At 63.2% G+C, this 16010-nt stretch overlaps 1 protein-coding gene across 2 annotated transcripts in view; it reads left to right on the forward strand.

The window, feature by feature from the left end:
* GSE1 (Gse1 coiled-coil protein) overlaps nt 1-16010 on the forward strand; it is a gene marked incomplete at its 5' end in the record, with an annotated part of 98495 nt that overhangs the window by 22508 nt on the left and 59977 nt on the right. For both annotated transcript variants that reach the window (XM_084215500.1, XM_084215501.1), the window contains one exon: nt 12164-12326. In XM_084215500.1, coding sequence (XP_084071626.1) covers nt 12164-12326 — 163 coding nt within the window. The remainder of the gene's footprint in view (nt 1-12163; nt 12327-16010) is intronic.

Below are 16010 nucleotides of genomic sequence, written 5' to 3' on the forward strand. Positions count from 1 at the left end.
GTCCTTCTGCCTCAGTTTCCCCCTCCTGCCTCAGTAACACCCCATCTTGCCTCAGTTTCCCCTCCTGCCTAGCAGGGTGGATTTGGGGCATTCCGAAGGGCTTCCCTGCGTGGGAGTGGGAGCACACTGAGCTGTGCGTGAATCCCTGCGTGTTTGTGGGTCCCGCTCTTTGAGGCAGAGGAATGCAGGATTCGAGCCCAGCCCCTCCCCACCCCTCCGAGGCGCTGCCCGAGATTGGGGCAGAGGCGACACCGCACGTGGGGGGATTCAAGGGACCCCCACCCCCAGCCCTGCAGCTTCAAGCCCTTTTGCCGAGGGCGGGATGCCCCCGCTAATCCTCTTAGGCTGCGCCCCGGAGCAGCTGGCGAGGCCGGCCCGGCCGCTGCCCATCCTCCCTCCCAACAGGTGCCCCCCGGCCCCCTCCCCGCCGGGGCTGGGCGGGGGGCTCGGGGCTCCCCGCAGCAGGCAGCCCCCCCTTCCCCTTCCCCCGGGGCCGGCCCGGGAGCGCTCATTAATTATCTAATCTTCCCTTTATGTTTAATTTACAGCCCCGCGCGGCTCTGGCCATATGCTGCTTTTGTTGTGTCTGGCTCTTTGTTGTGGCAGGCAGCGGGGGCTGGCGAGACCCCCCCCCCCCCCCCAGCCTTTGATCCCCCCCTCCCCTCCCAGCGCCACCCTCCAGCCACCCCCGCGGCACGGTGGCGAGCCCCGCGGAGGGGGTAAGTGCCTTTTTCTCGGTTATTAATTTCCCTGACCCCCCCAGCTCACCGCAGCCCCCACCTCCCCAGCAGTGCGGGTGTGTGTGTGTGTGTGTCCCCCGCCTCTCGCCGCCGGCTCGGGATGTGATCGCGCGTGTGCGTGTGCGCGGCGCTGCCTCCTCCCGCTGCCGCCGCCGGGGTCACCGCGCTGCCCGCGCCCCGCACCGCGCCCCGCACCGTGCCCCGCAGGTACGTGCAGGGCAGGCAGCTGCCTGAGCCCTCCCCTCGGACTGTCCCCCCGCCTTACCTGTGCCCCCCCCACACACCCTGCTTGTACCCTCCATCCCATCCCATCCCATCCCATCCCATCCCATCCCATCCCATCCCATCCCAGTACCACTCCTACCCCCGGTGTGCACTTCCCTCCTCTCTGCCTGTACCCCCCCCACACACTTGTACCCCTCCATCCCTATCCTAAATGCCCCCACCCCTCCTGTATCCTCCTATCACTCTGTGCCCCCCATGCACTGCTGTACCCCCCCATGTGCCTGTGCCCACCTTGTACCCCCAATCTCTGCCTGTACCCCCCTTGCTGTAGCCCCCCTCCCACCCCTGTCCAGCCTTGAGGCGGGCACCCCACCTGGATTGCTGGGGGGATAAACCCTGTGCCCCCCCGACTTGTTGTGTGTCCCCCCCAATTTTGCTGGGTGTGTTTGGGGTGGCTCTGGGGGACCCCTGTGGCCCCCTGACCCGTGGTGAGTGCTTGTGGGGGGGCTTTGAGGAACTTGTTCCAAACTTTGTGTGGTGCTGCCAGGTGCCTTCTGCACTTCCCTTTTTTTTCTGTGGTTTTATTTTCAAAAGTAGCAAAAATGGTTTTCCTGCACCCCAGCAGGCCCATACACAGCTCTAATGGGGTGCATGGGGGTGCACCCCAACCCGGGGGCTGCAGCAGATGTGCCCACCCTTGGGGGGCTCAGGTCTGGCTTCTGGGGGGCAGTAGGCAAAGGGTTTGGGACAGCCTGGGGCTCCGTCTGTGGGTGACGGGGGACACCCCTCGGTGCTCTGCTGGGTGCTGAGCTGGGATTTGCTGAGCTGGGATTTGCCCCCCAATGAGAGATGCTGCTGGCCCATGGGGTGGCCCCCCTGGGCTTTGCCCGTCCCCGTGGGCAGGGGATACCAAACCCCCACCCCAGAGCTTGAGGCGATGCACAGGGGGCTATGCTCGTGCTGTCTGTCCGGCTGTCCGTCCACACCTCCCGCAGCTGCTGCTGCTCTCTCCCTGCCAGCCCAGGGTGAGGAGGGTGGCTGACTGCACTGTGGGAGGGTGGGTGCCAAGCCAGCAGCCTGCCTTGGCTGGAGGAGCCGAGTGCTGGGCCAGGAGCTGGGCTCGGAGCGCTCCGGCAGCGGGGTAAGGTCACTGCCACCGCCAGCCAGGTGACCCTGCCAGGGTGTGCTGGCTCCTGCGTGCCAGGAGCCACGAGGTGGTGGCAGGAGCTGGACCTGGGGTCACTGAGCCGCTTTCCAGGTGAACAAATCTCCTTTCATGGGCACAGGAGGCAGCTGGCTTTGCAGGCTTCCTGCTGCCCAGCACTGCAGGGTCTCTGTTGGACAAGGGATTCCTTGTCCCCAAGGGGATGCAGTGGCTTGGGGAACCCATGTCCTAAAGGTGGGATGTGGCAACAGGGGACGGTGCCAACTGCTGGTGTGGGTAATGACATAGGAGTGGCACTGGATGGCTAAGGCACCTGTCCTGGCAACACAGAGGGAAGCAGAGTGGACACCTGCAGCACTCCTTGTCCTTGCATATGGGGCTGGCTGTCCCCATGCAGCCCTGCGTGCCATCAGGGTGACTGGACTAGCCCTTTTTGGTGTTGTTTTCTGCCCACCAGGTGTGGGGAGCTGAGGAGGGGTCATGCCACCATGCCAGGTGGCCAGTACTGCCATCTGGCCATACTTGTCCCCATACAAAATTCCGACCCCACACTGGGGGTCCCTTCCCAGGGAAGTCACCACAGCTCTGTGTCATGGCCAGTTCACACTGCGTGTCACAAGGAGCCACAGCAGGAAGCTGGGGTCCCCCCATGGCAGCCCACACCCTGCCAGCTGGGGAAACTGAGGCAGTGGGGCAGGAGGCGGCTTGCCCAAGGCACCCAGTGCCAGCCCTGGGGAGAGCAAACAGGATTCTTGGCACGGGCTGGCAGTGCTGCTTTCTGCCTGCAGGCACGGATTGCTCTTTGCTGGGTGTGCAGTTTTGCTGCTGCTTTGCACCCCAGCTCTGACTCCCTGGGGACTGTGCCTGTGTCTCCACAGGTGACACCCTTCACCTTGGTGCTGGTGAACGGGGCAGTTGTTGTTTCCCCCGGGGGTGGCCGGTGCCCAGCGCTGTGTGTGGCAGGGCTGGCACAGAGAGCAGCTTGGCCTTGGCCCCCTGCCCGCTGCCGTGCCCTTTTCCAGAGGCAGCTGCCTGTGGGCATGGCTTGGCAGCTGTCCCTGCTGCGGGCTCGGCCGGGGCAGGACCCTGCTCCCCTGGGCTGCCGGGTCACCTCCGTGCAGGCTTGCAACACGCGGGGCCACCGCTGCCATGAGTTTGCAGTTCTCAGCTCAGCCGTGGCTTTTTCTCCCGGGTTTCTCTGCCAGCTCCATCCCTAAAGCAGAGGAGGGGATGAACGAGGAGCCGGTTCTCCCCAGCGTGCTGAAAAGTCCCTCTGGAGAGGCGCCCAGTGGCGTCACCCCTTGTAGAAGCGATGTGTCAGCTCTGAAAGCCCCTGGTTTTCCACCTTGGAGCCGTGTGCGGCAAGGGGGCGGTTCTGTCCCCACTTCCAGGGCACACGGGAGCCCTCGGGGTGGTGACATTCCCTGCTCCGTGCTCGGTTCCGTGCCTCCCTCCCCTCCCAGCTCGCTTGCCAGCTAATGGCGCGGCTTATTCCTATGGCTTTTTAAGTGCTTAATGGCGCGCGGGGCTAATGATGCAGCTCCCTCTGTTCCTGCCGCCTGGATGGAGGGATGGAGGGAGGGAGGGATGGAGGGAGGGATGGATGGATGGATGGTGTCGGACAGCACTGCCCGAACCTCCAGGAATGGGGACAGGGACACGAGGAGGGGCCCAGCCGGTGCCCCGTGGAGCTGGGGCTGGGAGCAGGCGTCCTCCTGCCTCTCCTCCCTCCCCTGCACGGCTGCTCGGAGCAGTAATGTCACCATAAACGATATTTATCACGAGGTGATAAAAATCTATTTCCAGCGACCTCTTGGAAATGGCCCTCATAAAACCAGGCAGCAGACGGAGGCAGGAGGCAGACAGCGGGGAGGGGGCACGGGCAGGGAAATGGCTGTAATCAGCCAGGGAGCAGAGGCTGGATCTGCCAGGGAGCCGGCCCTGCCTTTCCCGACCCCGGGAAATTGATGGCAGCCGTCAAGGCCAGTGGGCTGCCCGGGCACAGCTGGGCGGATGCTTGGGCATCCCAGGGCTTGAGCATCCTGGGATGGAGTATCCAGGCTGTGAAGGGAGGGCCAGAGGGATTTGTGTCTTTAGGTGAAAAGGACTGGGAGGGTTTTGTCCATCCTGGAGTATTCCCAAAGTGACACCTGAGGGATCCTGGGTTGGAGCTGGTCCTGGAGCAGCAGACTGGGATGGGATGCTGAGCTACCAGCTTTCGTCCAGTATTCCCAGCCACAGGGATGGCCCCCTCCACTGTCAGGCACTGCAGGGTCACCCCAGCGTCCCCTGTGTTCCTCCTGGGGGGCCATCATCAGCCCCAGAGCCCCCCCAGCTCCATCCCTTCAGTGCTGATGGCCAGGTGCTGATTCAGCATCCCAACACTAATTACTGAACCCATAGTAGATCCTGGCCGTAAATTCTCCATCAGGAGTGGTGGAAAACCTCCCTGGCTCCTTTGCCTGCTGACCTGAGCACGGACTTGTGATCCCGTGTAATTCTTTGGGGTGCTGAGTTGGCAGGAGGTGTCTCATCCTTCCCTACCCAGCTTTGGGGTTCACTGCCCCCCAGGAATCCCTCCTCCCCGCAGAGGTCATTCCTGGCTGTGTGATGCTCAGCCCAGCTTTGTCCCCACTAGCACTAGGGACAGTCTGGGTGACCCCATGTCCCCGCTGTACCCTGGGTGATGCTGCTGGTCTGGACATTCCTGGGGCTTCGCCAGGCTGAGGGGACAGAGGACACCTGCGCCACCTTTTTGGGGCTGGGGAGGTGGCATTGCTCCTCTAAAAATGGGGACAGTGCTGGACCCCCCCTTGTTGTCCCCTGGGGGAGGAGATTGTGAGGGAAAACAGCTCCCAGCTGCAGGGTCTAATCTACTGCCCTGATGAAGAGACTTTAATCACTTAAAGTAATTAACCAGGTGGGGCATTGGCTGGACCCCCCCCCCACGCCTGAGTGTCCCCTGCCTGGGGTGGCTCCTTTGGGGGGGCACACGGGCTGGTGAGGTGGGGGCTGGCTTGGTGTGCAGTTCCCAGCCGTGCATCCTCACAGGGCTGTGCCAGGAGGGGACAGCAAGGACGATGGGGACATCCAGGAGGATGGGTACATCATGTGCAGAGCCTCAAGACCCCCGTGGCCGCTCAGGGACTCGATGCCACCGCAGGGCTCAGCGCGGTGACACGGCGGGGTGTGTGTGGCAGGTATTATCCTGCATTAAAGTTTCCCCTTGCAGATGGTTCACATTTAATCTGAGGCTTAAGGCAGCGCCGGACCTGGCGGTAAGTCCGTCTTTAGATGGCAGGAGGGAGCCGGGAACAGGCGCTAAGCTGCCCGGGGATGGAAAAGGGGGACACAGATTGGGGCTTTAATGCCACCGTGGCACAAGCTGGTGGCCCAGCCGCAGCGTGGCCCACGCTGGGATTGCCGTGATGTACCCCCCTAAAAGGGATGGGGACTCCCAGATGTGTCCCCTCACCCAGCAGAACCTTGCACTGACCTGGCTGCTCCTCCCTGCCTCGCTTTACCCCTGAGCACGCAGGGACTGGCACGTGTGGGAATGTCCCGAAAACTTGAGCTGCTGTGCGGTGGGTGGGGTTTTCCGGAGTGAAAAGCCCCTTGTGGCAGCCTCTGGTTCCCATGGCAGGTATTTAGGGTGGCGGGGAGGGGACACTGGTCACAGACTGCCCGGCAGCTCTGGAGCTGGAGGTGGGTGAGCTGTGCTGGGTTGTGGTGTCCCTGAGATGGGGATGGGGAGCAGGGGCTGGGGCAGAGCAGCTGCGTGTCCTGAGGGGTTTCAGCAGGATTTGGGTGGCAGGCACCAAGCTGCATCCCTCCCATCCCAGCTTTGGGCCCCGTGGTCTCAGGGGGTCCTAGAGCCAGGGCTGGGCTGTGTGACAGCGGGAGGTGGGAGCTGCAGGGACACCTGAGGCCAGGGAGCGACTGTCCCAGCCAGGGCAGTTTGTATCAGGGTGCAATGGCAGCATTGCAGCTGTTAACTCTGGAGTCTAATGATGACAGCGAAGGCTCTGTGCTGCACAACCTTGAGGAAATCCTTGTGGATTTGAAAAAGCTGATTGTTCCCTGCAGGGCCGGGACCAGGAGTAGCAGTGCTGCTGCCAGCCCTGCTGTCCATGCATGGGTGGGATGCTCACACCCTCCTCTGCCTCAGTTTCCCTGCCTGGAAGGAGGCTGAAGGGAGCATTCCCCAGCATGGCAGGGACTGGCAAACACGAGCTAGAAATGTCCCCACGGTGGGACAGGGACTGAGCAGGTCCCATCCTGCCCAGCCAGCCTGGTGCTGGGGTGATGGAAGGATGAGCATGGGGGGAATTTTGGGTGGACGTGGAGGATTGTGGAACACAGCACAGCCCGGGCACGGGGTGGAGGTGCTGACATCCCCACCAGCCACTGCTCTTGTCACAACCTGGAGAAACTGAGGCACGGGAGGCGACATGGCGTGGCCGGGGCTGCCGGAGCAGCGAGCAGCCGCCGATCCCCACGCCCAGAGCCCCAGAGGAGCTCGAGGAAAAGCCGGGAGCGGGCGGCTGCGTGCCCCCCGCCTCCCCCTCCATCACCTCCCTGTTCGCTGGCGAACAAATGTCTGTTCTTGCAAAAAAAAGAAGTGACAGGGGTCGGCGCAGCGCTTTCCACATGACCTGCCCGGGAACAGAGGACGTCTTTGTTAATCCAGCGAGCTGTCAGTTCAGCCTCTTCACAAAAGGCATAAACCACTTATTGCTGCTCTCACCCCTGACCCCGGATCCGCCTGCGCGCCCTCCATTGTGCCGTCTCGAGGAAGCTGGCAAACAATTTCGGCTCCGGCTCCCCCTCCCCGCCGGCGGCTGCACGCGGGGGCCGCCGCTTGCCCCGCCGGCGTGGGGAGCCGCTGCGGGGGACCCCCCTACACACACACACACACACACACACATACACACACACACAGAGCATCTCCCTCCCCCGGCCGCATCTGCGCGCCCGCCGCCTCGCCTGGCAGCTGCTGCGAGGGGATGGGGGCTGCCACAAAGAGAGCACCTCCCTCCCTCCCTCCAGCCGTGCCTCCCTCCCGGGGCTGCCGGAGCAGCTGGCCGGAGCCCACAGGCTGCGGAGAGGGGGTGCTGGGTGCTGCGGAGAGGGGGTGCTGGGTGCTGCGCCCCGTGGCCCCCTGGCCGAAACCCCACAATGAGAGGGGACAAAAGCTCCTTAGGGTCCCTGGCTGGGACGGGCTGGGACGGCGGCATTAGCCAAAGCCGCTTATGGCCGGGCACAAAGCTGCTGGGAACGGCCCAGCTCCTCAGAGCTGGCCTGGATGGGGTGATGGTTGTGCCTCGCCAGCCTCAGGGTGCCTGGGGGGTCACACGGGGTGACCGCTGGGGAAGGGGGCTGAGCACGTGCCGCTCACCCTGTCCCCTTGAGCCCAGCACCCGGACCCCGTGGCGGGGCCGGTGTGCGCTGGAGCAATTAGATGCAGTCACTTTGGGGCTATATATAACCCAAATTGCTGCCTGCAGCTCGTTAGCTGCTGTCAGAGCCGCTGCGGCCGCGGCGCTGAGGTGGTGTCGCCGGGGGGGGGCCTGGAGAGTGACGCAGGGACCTGCTGCTCCCCAGGGATGGGGCATGAGGGGGGCTGTGGTCATGCTGGGGTGGCCACAGGGTCAGACCCTCGCTGGGGATGAGGTCGTGGGGGGATGTGCTGCACCCCGTGTGTTGCACCGGCGTGTGCTCCGTGTGGTGCAGGGTGGCTGCAGTGACACGCGGGGGTCACAGCCACGCCTGTCCCCCTGTCCGCTGTTCTCAGGGCTTGTGGCACAGCCTGGGTGAGTGTGCTGGGGCATGGGGGGCCACTGGTGCATCCCTTGCCCATGGCAGTAGTGTTTCCAGCCTCGTCTGCCCTTGTGGCATCCAGCCTGACCACAGTCTCCAGCCCCTTCCGTCCGTGCCAGTTCCCGCCCGGGCTCGCGGCACGTCGCGGCTCTGCCGGCACACAGCGGCCCCCGCGCCTGCGAGGAGCACGGCACCTCGGGCTGTCTGGGGGCAGCTGCGAGATGAGTGCGAACATATTGTGTGGGCTCCTGGAGCAGGCGTCACGGTGTCGCTGCTGGAGAGCGAGCGGGAACCGCAGCCCTGCCGTGACAAACGGCTCTGGCACAGCCACCGCCGTGCCCACGCGGGCGCCGCGGCACAGCCACCACCGCCGCTGCGCCAGGACACGGAGAGAGGATCCAGGTGGGCACTGCTGCTCATGGGCAAACCCCTGGTGCACGGTGTCACCTGCCACCACTGTGGCCCATCCTTCCAGCTGTATGAATTGCCTGGGGAGCCACATCCCCATCTTGGGAAGGGTTAACGGTGCTGTGTCTCAGTCTGCAGCCTTTTGTTTCTTTGCCTTTTTTTTTTTTTTTCCCCTTCCCCTCTTTAATGAGGAGTTAGCACAGCTGTAATTGTAGGTTCCAACTTTCCGCCAGCAAACACGCCTGAGAAACTTTAAATACGGTGGAGATGCATGGAGCCAGCCACCACCCCTCCCGTGGGCACCCATCAGGGCCAAGCCATGCCACCAGCAGGCACCCTAGCTCCCCAGGGGCACCCCAGCCTGCTCTTGTGGGAAAACCCTCTGTTTTCAGGCTGCTGGGACAAGGATGAGAAGGGCAGAGGCTTCCTGGAGGGAAGAGCAGCTGGAACTGTCTGGGGGAACACACGGCAGGGGCTGTGCTGTGATAAAGCCCCAGCAGGAGCCAGGGGGCTTGAGGGCCTCAGCGACAAAGGGAACCGGGGGGAGCCTGCTCCTGCAGCCCTCAACACTCCAAAAGCACCTTTTATCCTGAGCGCCGCCTCCAGGCCTGGGGGGAGCTGGGGGACAGCAAGGGGTTGCGTCCCCCAGGCCTTACAGCCAGCGCTCTCTGCATCCCCTGGGAAGTGCAGGATGCAGCCCCTCTGTGCTGCACATCCTCCTCACCTCATCCCGTGGAGCTCACAGGAGCTGGCATCGGCGCTGTGCCAAAGCCCGGAGCCGGTGCAGCTGTGCCGGTGCTCGCCAGGCTCCGTGCCCGCTGCCCTGCCGGGGTATGCCAGCCAAGAGCCAAAGATTGCATCCACCCCCGGTGCCCTGGCTGCTGGCAGCGCAGGGGTTTTCCGGGGTGCTGCCAGCCGGGAGGGTGGAGGTTGGGGTGATGCGGTGGGGGCTCTGCCGTGCCGTGCCCGCGGCATTCCCGTGGGTGGCATTTCCGTGGGCGGGTGGCACCGGCGCTGTGCACGCTGCAGCCTGTCCCAGCAGCAGGGGAGGCGGAATGGGGAAGCCACGTTTTTGGGTGTCCCGAAGGCACAGGAAGTGCGCTGGCGTGGCCTTCTGCCCTTTGCTTTTCCACTCCACCACTGCCATCCCAAAGCTGGGGGCAGAGCTGGGAGCTGTGGCAGGTATTGAGCCCAGGGATGGGAGCAGAAGGAATGTGTCCTTGGCAGGAAGGGACACACTGGGGACAGTGGGAACACATCCCCTGCCCTTGGTGCCATTCTGTCCACAGACTGCCACGCTGCCTGCTCTGGGCACCATGCCAAGGGCAGGGGGCACCCTGCTGCTGGTGTGGGGCACAGGTGACGTGGCTGATGTGGTGTCTGGCAGTGCCTCTCCATGCCTGTCCCTGGAGGCCACCAGCTCTGTTTTGACCCCACTCTAGATCTTCCCTTCCTTCGTACCAAGAACCTGCTGGGGCAGATGGGGACTGATGCCACCCAGGAGGGGTTTGAAAAGTGTCATGCCATGGGGCCGTCCCTGCCAGCTCTGGTTGGAGCCTTTTCCCCATGGTTTTGCCACTTGTGGAGCTAGCCTCTGTGCCAGCTCCATTCTTCCCATGTTAATAACATCACATAACGATGTCACATTGCTGTCACCTCGCTGCACACCTACCCCTGACCTGGACGTGCCTGAGGCTGTTCCCTGTGTCCCTGATCCCTGTTGTGGATCTGTCCTGGGAGCTGTTTCAGGCTCATCCATCTGTGTGTCACAAGTGGGCCGGCCTCAGCCCAGTGCCATTCAGCAAGCATAGATCCTGGTCTCCTGTCTCCATCCCTAGGAACATGTGGGATAAACATCTCTCAGAGCCAGGACATGGGAGATCTGCCAGCTCTCCCCCAAATTTCAGCTCTTGGTGGTAAAGCACCCTTCCCTCCCAGCCTCTTCCCAAGCATCTCAGGGTGCTACTTAGCAAATTGGCACCCAAATCAACCTGTTCACCTCTAATTGGGGATGAGTCTTTGAGGACGTGGCTGGGGAGGAAGGCCCCCGCTCCGGGGGGCTGCCGCCATGCTTTATCTGGGTGGACAGATCCCTCCTAATTGAGCAGATATTCCGTGTTCGCAAACAGATGGCTCCTTTGCATCAATTATTCCTTATCTGTGTAACCGGGGATGATTTGCTGACAGATAGTGCCGGGTGAAGTTAAAGCAAAGAGGCGGCCGGTGCTCCGTGTGGAGCCTGGAGGTCCCAGGGGACACGGGTGGTGAGGGGGGGTGGGATCCTGGCTGCCCTTGGGCAGGTGGGACCCATCTCTGGTGCCTTTGCGTCTCAGCATCCCTTGGCAGGAAAAGAGAGGAGGTGGGGGCTGCTGGTGCTGTGGGGCTGATGGGTGGGTTGGGGTGTGGGTTGGGGTCTAGGGGGCTCCCTGGGGAGCAGGAGGGTGCCAGCCTTGGCCCAGCTGTCAAAATCCACTTTCCCCACCAAGACCCTGGTCTGCGACTTCCCATCTGTGTCTTGCCCAATGCTGCTGTGACATCTGATGGGGAGTGATTAATGCTAATTAATGATTAGCTTGCTTCGGGTATCAAAGTGCGCCCCAGCCTTTCCCATGCCCACAGGTAGGGTATTGCTGCCTGCTGCTGCCGGTGGCATTGTCCTGGGAGGAGGAGCAGTGGGGCAGTCTTCCCCCCGAGACATCACTGCCACCTCCAGGGATCCCACACCCAGCTGTCAGGGATGGGGCCTGATCCCTGGGCTTGTCCCCTGCCTGCGGTGAAAGTCACCTTCTGTTAATCACTGGGAAAGAGAAGAGCATCCTGCCATCACCGGGGCAGCTGGTGGCACCCCGCCAGTTGGGGCTGGGACGTGGTGGCACTTGAGGACTCACGGGATGTGCCAAGCTCTCGCGGTTGTGCGGCGCTGCCATATGGATTCCATAAATTAAACCTTTCCAGGAAGCAAACGGTAAATTTATACGTCCGCTCGTGTGCGTGGCTTATTGAGTCTAAGGGCTTCCCAGCAAAGCATCCACCGACCATCTCCATGTTTATGGGAGTAATCCCGAGCAAAACAGGATCAACATAAAAACCTCACCATGGTCTTAATGTCCCCAGATCAGGTGCACTGTGTCACCTGTGGCAGAAGGAGGTCACTTGCATCCCGCCTTACCCGAGGTGGGCACAGCATCCTCTGAAGCTGGGCTGTGTGTCTTTCCCAGGGTGGCACAACAGTACTGGGATGAGCGTTATGTCACTGGCTGTTGCTTTATTAAAGCTAGACAGGAGCGGTGACAGCCCAAGCTGTGTGCCTGGGCAGGAGGGTGACAGCTACAACAAACCCCGGGCCACAGCAGCGCCCGGGGGTCGAGGAGGGGGACTGTCCCCAAACAAGGCACAGCGGGAATGCCATCCCCATCCCAGCAGCACGTTTCCCTCGCCAGCCTGGCAGGGAAGGCGATGGGGGGTTGTTGATCTCGAGTAAACACTGCCCGGTTGAGTAATCGGGAGCTGCCTAACCGGCCAGCTGCCGCCGGCGGGCGAGGGGACGCCGCTTTGATTCATGTCCTCACCCCCCCTGCAGCCTTTCTTGTCTGGCTGTGCTGGGAGCCATCGGCCGGATCCAGCTGTAGCCCCGCGGCGCGGGCTGGCGTGCGGCTCCCGTGCTGGCCACGTGCACCGGCCGGCAGGAAAACAAAAGCATCTTGTGTCTGTGCGCCCCGAACCCCCCCGTGCCCCCCACCCGTGCCGGCACTGCTCTGACCGGGAGAGGCAACGGTGCTGAGTCTCTGTCCTGCTTCTCTTCCAGGCGTCCTCTTCGTCCCTGGAGATAGCTGCCACCAAGCCTGCGGCCGGTGAGTCCCGGCACCGGGTGGCCAGCGCTGGGGAGAGCCCAGGAACAGGCAGCACTGCCCCGGACATTGGCCAGCGGACGCCTTTGGATGCAGAGGGTGCGGACGCTGGAGCCACAAGTAGGTGATGCGGGGGGATACAGGAGGGTACAAGGCTGCCATTCCCAAGGGATGTCCCCTGTCCCACTGTGGGGTGATCATCAGCCCAATGTGCTGCTTGGGACTCAGTGGTGAATGCTCATGCCCAGCGGCTCGGGGTTGGGATCCAACACCCGCAGCCCCACTGGGAAGGTGACCCCGACAGCACCGCAGTCCCTGCCCACCATCCCCGGGGCCGTGAGTCAGGCTGTGGGTGCCAGGGAGAGCGGCGGTGTTGGGCTGGCTGTGCTGGGGAGCTGGGGGGCCCCCGGGGCTGGGATGGACCGCGGCTCCAGGGACTCGGCCGCCCTGTCCGTCAGGAGCAGCAGCATTTTTAGGAGAGGTATCACGCGTGCTTCCCGCCTGCCGCCTCCCTGGACGGGCTTGTTTGCCAGCCCTTCCCGGCGGGCGCGCCGGGCCGTGTTGTGCTGGGCCATGCCAGGCTCCTTTGATCCGGTAACAACCGCCGATGCCGGTTCCTGGCGTTGGGCTGGGAAGAGTCAGGAACCGCAAGGTGCAGCGGGCGGGAAGCTGGGGCAGGCAGGGAGAGGCAAGGGGCAGCCTGCAGGGCCAGGGGGCTGCTTGGTGGTGGGGATTTGTGACCCCTCACATTCCCTAAGAAGGATACTTCTCAGGAATGCAGTGTCCCGTGTCACCCGTCGATCAGCCCCACAGGGATTTGGCCATAGTTTGGGGACCCCGCACGGCGCTGTGTCCCCCAGGGGGGGCAGGATGCATTTACAAGCTGCTCACAGCCCAGCCGGCAGTGGCGTGGAGGCAAGCTGGGAGCCGTGGCCTGGAACGGGCCCGCTGGAGTCAGCCCGGGATTTATTACCCTGCCAGTGGCTGCCGGGCAAAGGTGACAGTGACTAATGGCTTGTTACACGCCTGCCACATCTCATCTGCGCGCCGCATCCGGCTGCTGCGCTCCCAGCCCTGCTGTGCGGGCAGCCTGCGCTGCGTCCCTTCCTGGGGGGGACACAGGGGTGACCCCCCCTTTGCCCCTGCGGGGACCTGGGTCAGAGAGGGTGACAATGACAGCTGGACAGCTTGGCATGGCATCTATCCCCGTGCTGAGCATGGAGACCCACACTCTCAGCATTCCCTGTGGCCAGGCAGAGCCAGGCTGGCATCTGTGGGAGCACCTCTATATCTTGGGGGTGGTGACACATCCCGGGGTGTCCTGCTGAGCCTCGTGTGACACACGGGACTTCCCAGTGCACAAAATCCCTCTGTGGTTGCCAAACCATGAGGCACTGCTCTGCCAGCATGGTGTCAATCCCATGCCAGGGTGGTTGGGCTGGGATGCCGAGGGGACCCTGCGTGCGTGTCCGGATGGATGCTGACGGAACCACAAACGCATTCACCAGGAAAATTAAAAAATTAACAGGCATTGGCTCGCTCTAGATTAGTAAAGGCAGGAGATAAAAGCGGCTCTTTATACCTTGTGAGAATTGCTGATAAGGGCATTTGTTCCTCTGTATTCTTTAAAAAGAATGCAATAAAAATTTAAAATAGAACGGGAAAAGGGAGTTGGGGGGGGGAAGCACGAGGAGGGTGGGGGGGAAGCACGAGGAGGACTGGGGGGGTGGCGGGCAGCAGCAGCACCACGGCAGCACCGGCATGGCGGGCACTGGGACCTGTTGGAGGAAGAGGAGGAGGAGGATGGAGGGGATGCAGAGGCAAGGGTGAGCTGGGAAGGGATTTGGGTGTGTGTGTGTGGTGGTGTGGCAGTTTGTTTGGGGACGGCTGGGTGTCCCTGTCATGACCTGTGTCTCCTCCAGCAGAGATGCCAGTTCATGGCTGGCAGTGCCAGGATGAGATTGCTCACTAAAGCCTCCTTCCTGCCCGAGGGAGGTGGGGGTCTGGCCTGTCCGGGCCAGCCGAGCCTGTCTGGCACATGGAGCTGACTGATGTGGCTGGTGAATGATGGGCAACTTCCTCCTGTGCAAGTGGGCTGAGCCGCACCCCACTCATGTCACTGGTGTCCCCAAGGCTAGTCGGTGGTGGGATGGCACAGGGATGACCACCACCATCCCCACCTGGGAGGGACAGTGCTGTTCCCTCTCCCACACCTGGTGCAGGGGGTGCCTGGGGAATTGGGATGCCCCGAGGGGGGTGTGCTGGGAACACCTCTTATTTCCACAGGGTCTGGGCTCAGGACCACCCTGGGTGCTCACTGTGCTGAGCGACGCTGGCACCCCTGAGCCCCAGGCTATCTTGGAGCAGTTTTGGGGTGAGGGTCAAAGGCCTGGCTCCCACCCCAACCCCTTGCCCCCATCAGTGCCTGGCACAGTCATGCCCCCATCTCTACATTTGGGGAGGGGTCACCCCTAATGTGCGCCGCTATCAGGGGTGACACCCCCATCACCCTAATTCTTGGAACGCTGTGGAGGGAGGGACACCCCGCGGGACCCCCCGCACGGGGGGAACCCCCATTCCCGGTGAATTCCCGGTGGTCCCGGGTGGGTGGGTTCCTCCCCCCTTCCAGCATCCCTGTTTTCGGAGCGCCCCGTGCCTCGCTCCCGGTGCCCGCCGCCCCCGCCCCCGCCGCCCTGCCCTGCCCTGCCCGGCCCGGCCCCCGGTGAGTCACGCTCCAGCCGTGCGGCTCTCGGGGCGGCGGGCGGGCGCCGAGGGAAGCAGGAAGCGGCGGGGGAAGGCTCGGCACGGCTCGGCTCGGCTCGGCTCGGCTCCGCTCCCTCCGGCGCTGCCCATGGAGGAGCGCAGCCCCCGTTGGACAGCGCGGCCCGCGGGTGAGTGACCCCCCCACCCCAGGGGGACCCCCCAGCAGCGCCGTGGGGAGGGGGCAGCAGGGTCCCCCCCCGGGTGGGAGTCGTGCTGGAAGGGTGGGATGGGGCTGGTGTGATCCTGCTGCTCGCAATCCCCCCCCAGCCCCTTTGCTGGGGGGTCTGGCGTGGGGGATGGAGGTCACCCTGGGGGACCCTGAGGTGGGGGGGACAGAGGTCACCCTGGGGCTGAGAGAGACTGTGCTGTGGGGGATGGAGGTCACCCTGGGGTTGGGGGACCCCATGGTATAGGGGGTGGGGGTTGCCCTGGGATTTGGGGGCACGGTTGTTTGGTGAATGGAGGTCACCCTGGAGTTGGGGGACCTCATGGTGTAAGGGGCAGAGGTCGCCTTGTGTTTAGGGGAACTCATGGTATGGGGGATGGAGATCAGCCTGGTTTGGGGAACCCCGTTGTAAGGGGAACAGAGGTCACCCTGGGTCTGGAGGAACCCATGGTTTGAGAGACCAAGGTCACTCTGGGGTTGAGAGACCCCATGGTTGCCCTGGGGTTGGGGGTCCCTGTGATGTGGGGGATGGAGGTCACCTTGGAGTTTGGGGACCCCATTGTGTGCGGACTGATGTCACCCCAGAGTTGGAGGATCCCATGACACAGAGGGTGGTGGTCATCCTGAGCTTTGGGGGTCACTGCTGTTGTTTGGGGGATGGAGGTCACCCTGAGGCAGGGGGATCCTGTAGCCTGGAGGATGGAAGTTGCCTTTGGCTTGGAGGCCCTTACTGTGTGAGGAGTGGAAGTTGCCCTGCTGGAGGGGTACCCCATTGTGTGGGGAACAGAGGTCACCCCGAACTTCAGGTGATGTTGTGGACAGAGGTCACCCTGGCCTTGGGAGACCCCACGGTGTGGAAAATGGAGGTTGCTTTG

This window comes from Fringilla coelebs (assembly GCF_963513975.1).
Source record: "Fringilla coelebs genome assembly, chromosome: 14".
NCBI classification, from domain to species: Eukaryota; Metazoa; Chordata; class Aves; order Passeriformes; family Fringillidae; genus Fringilla; species Fringilla coelebs.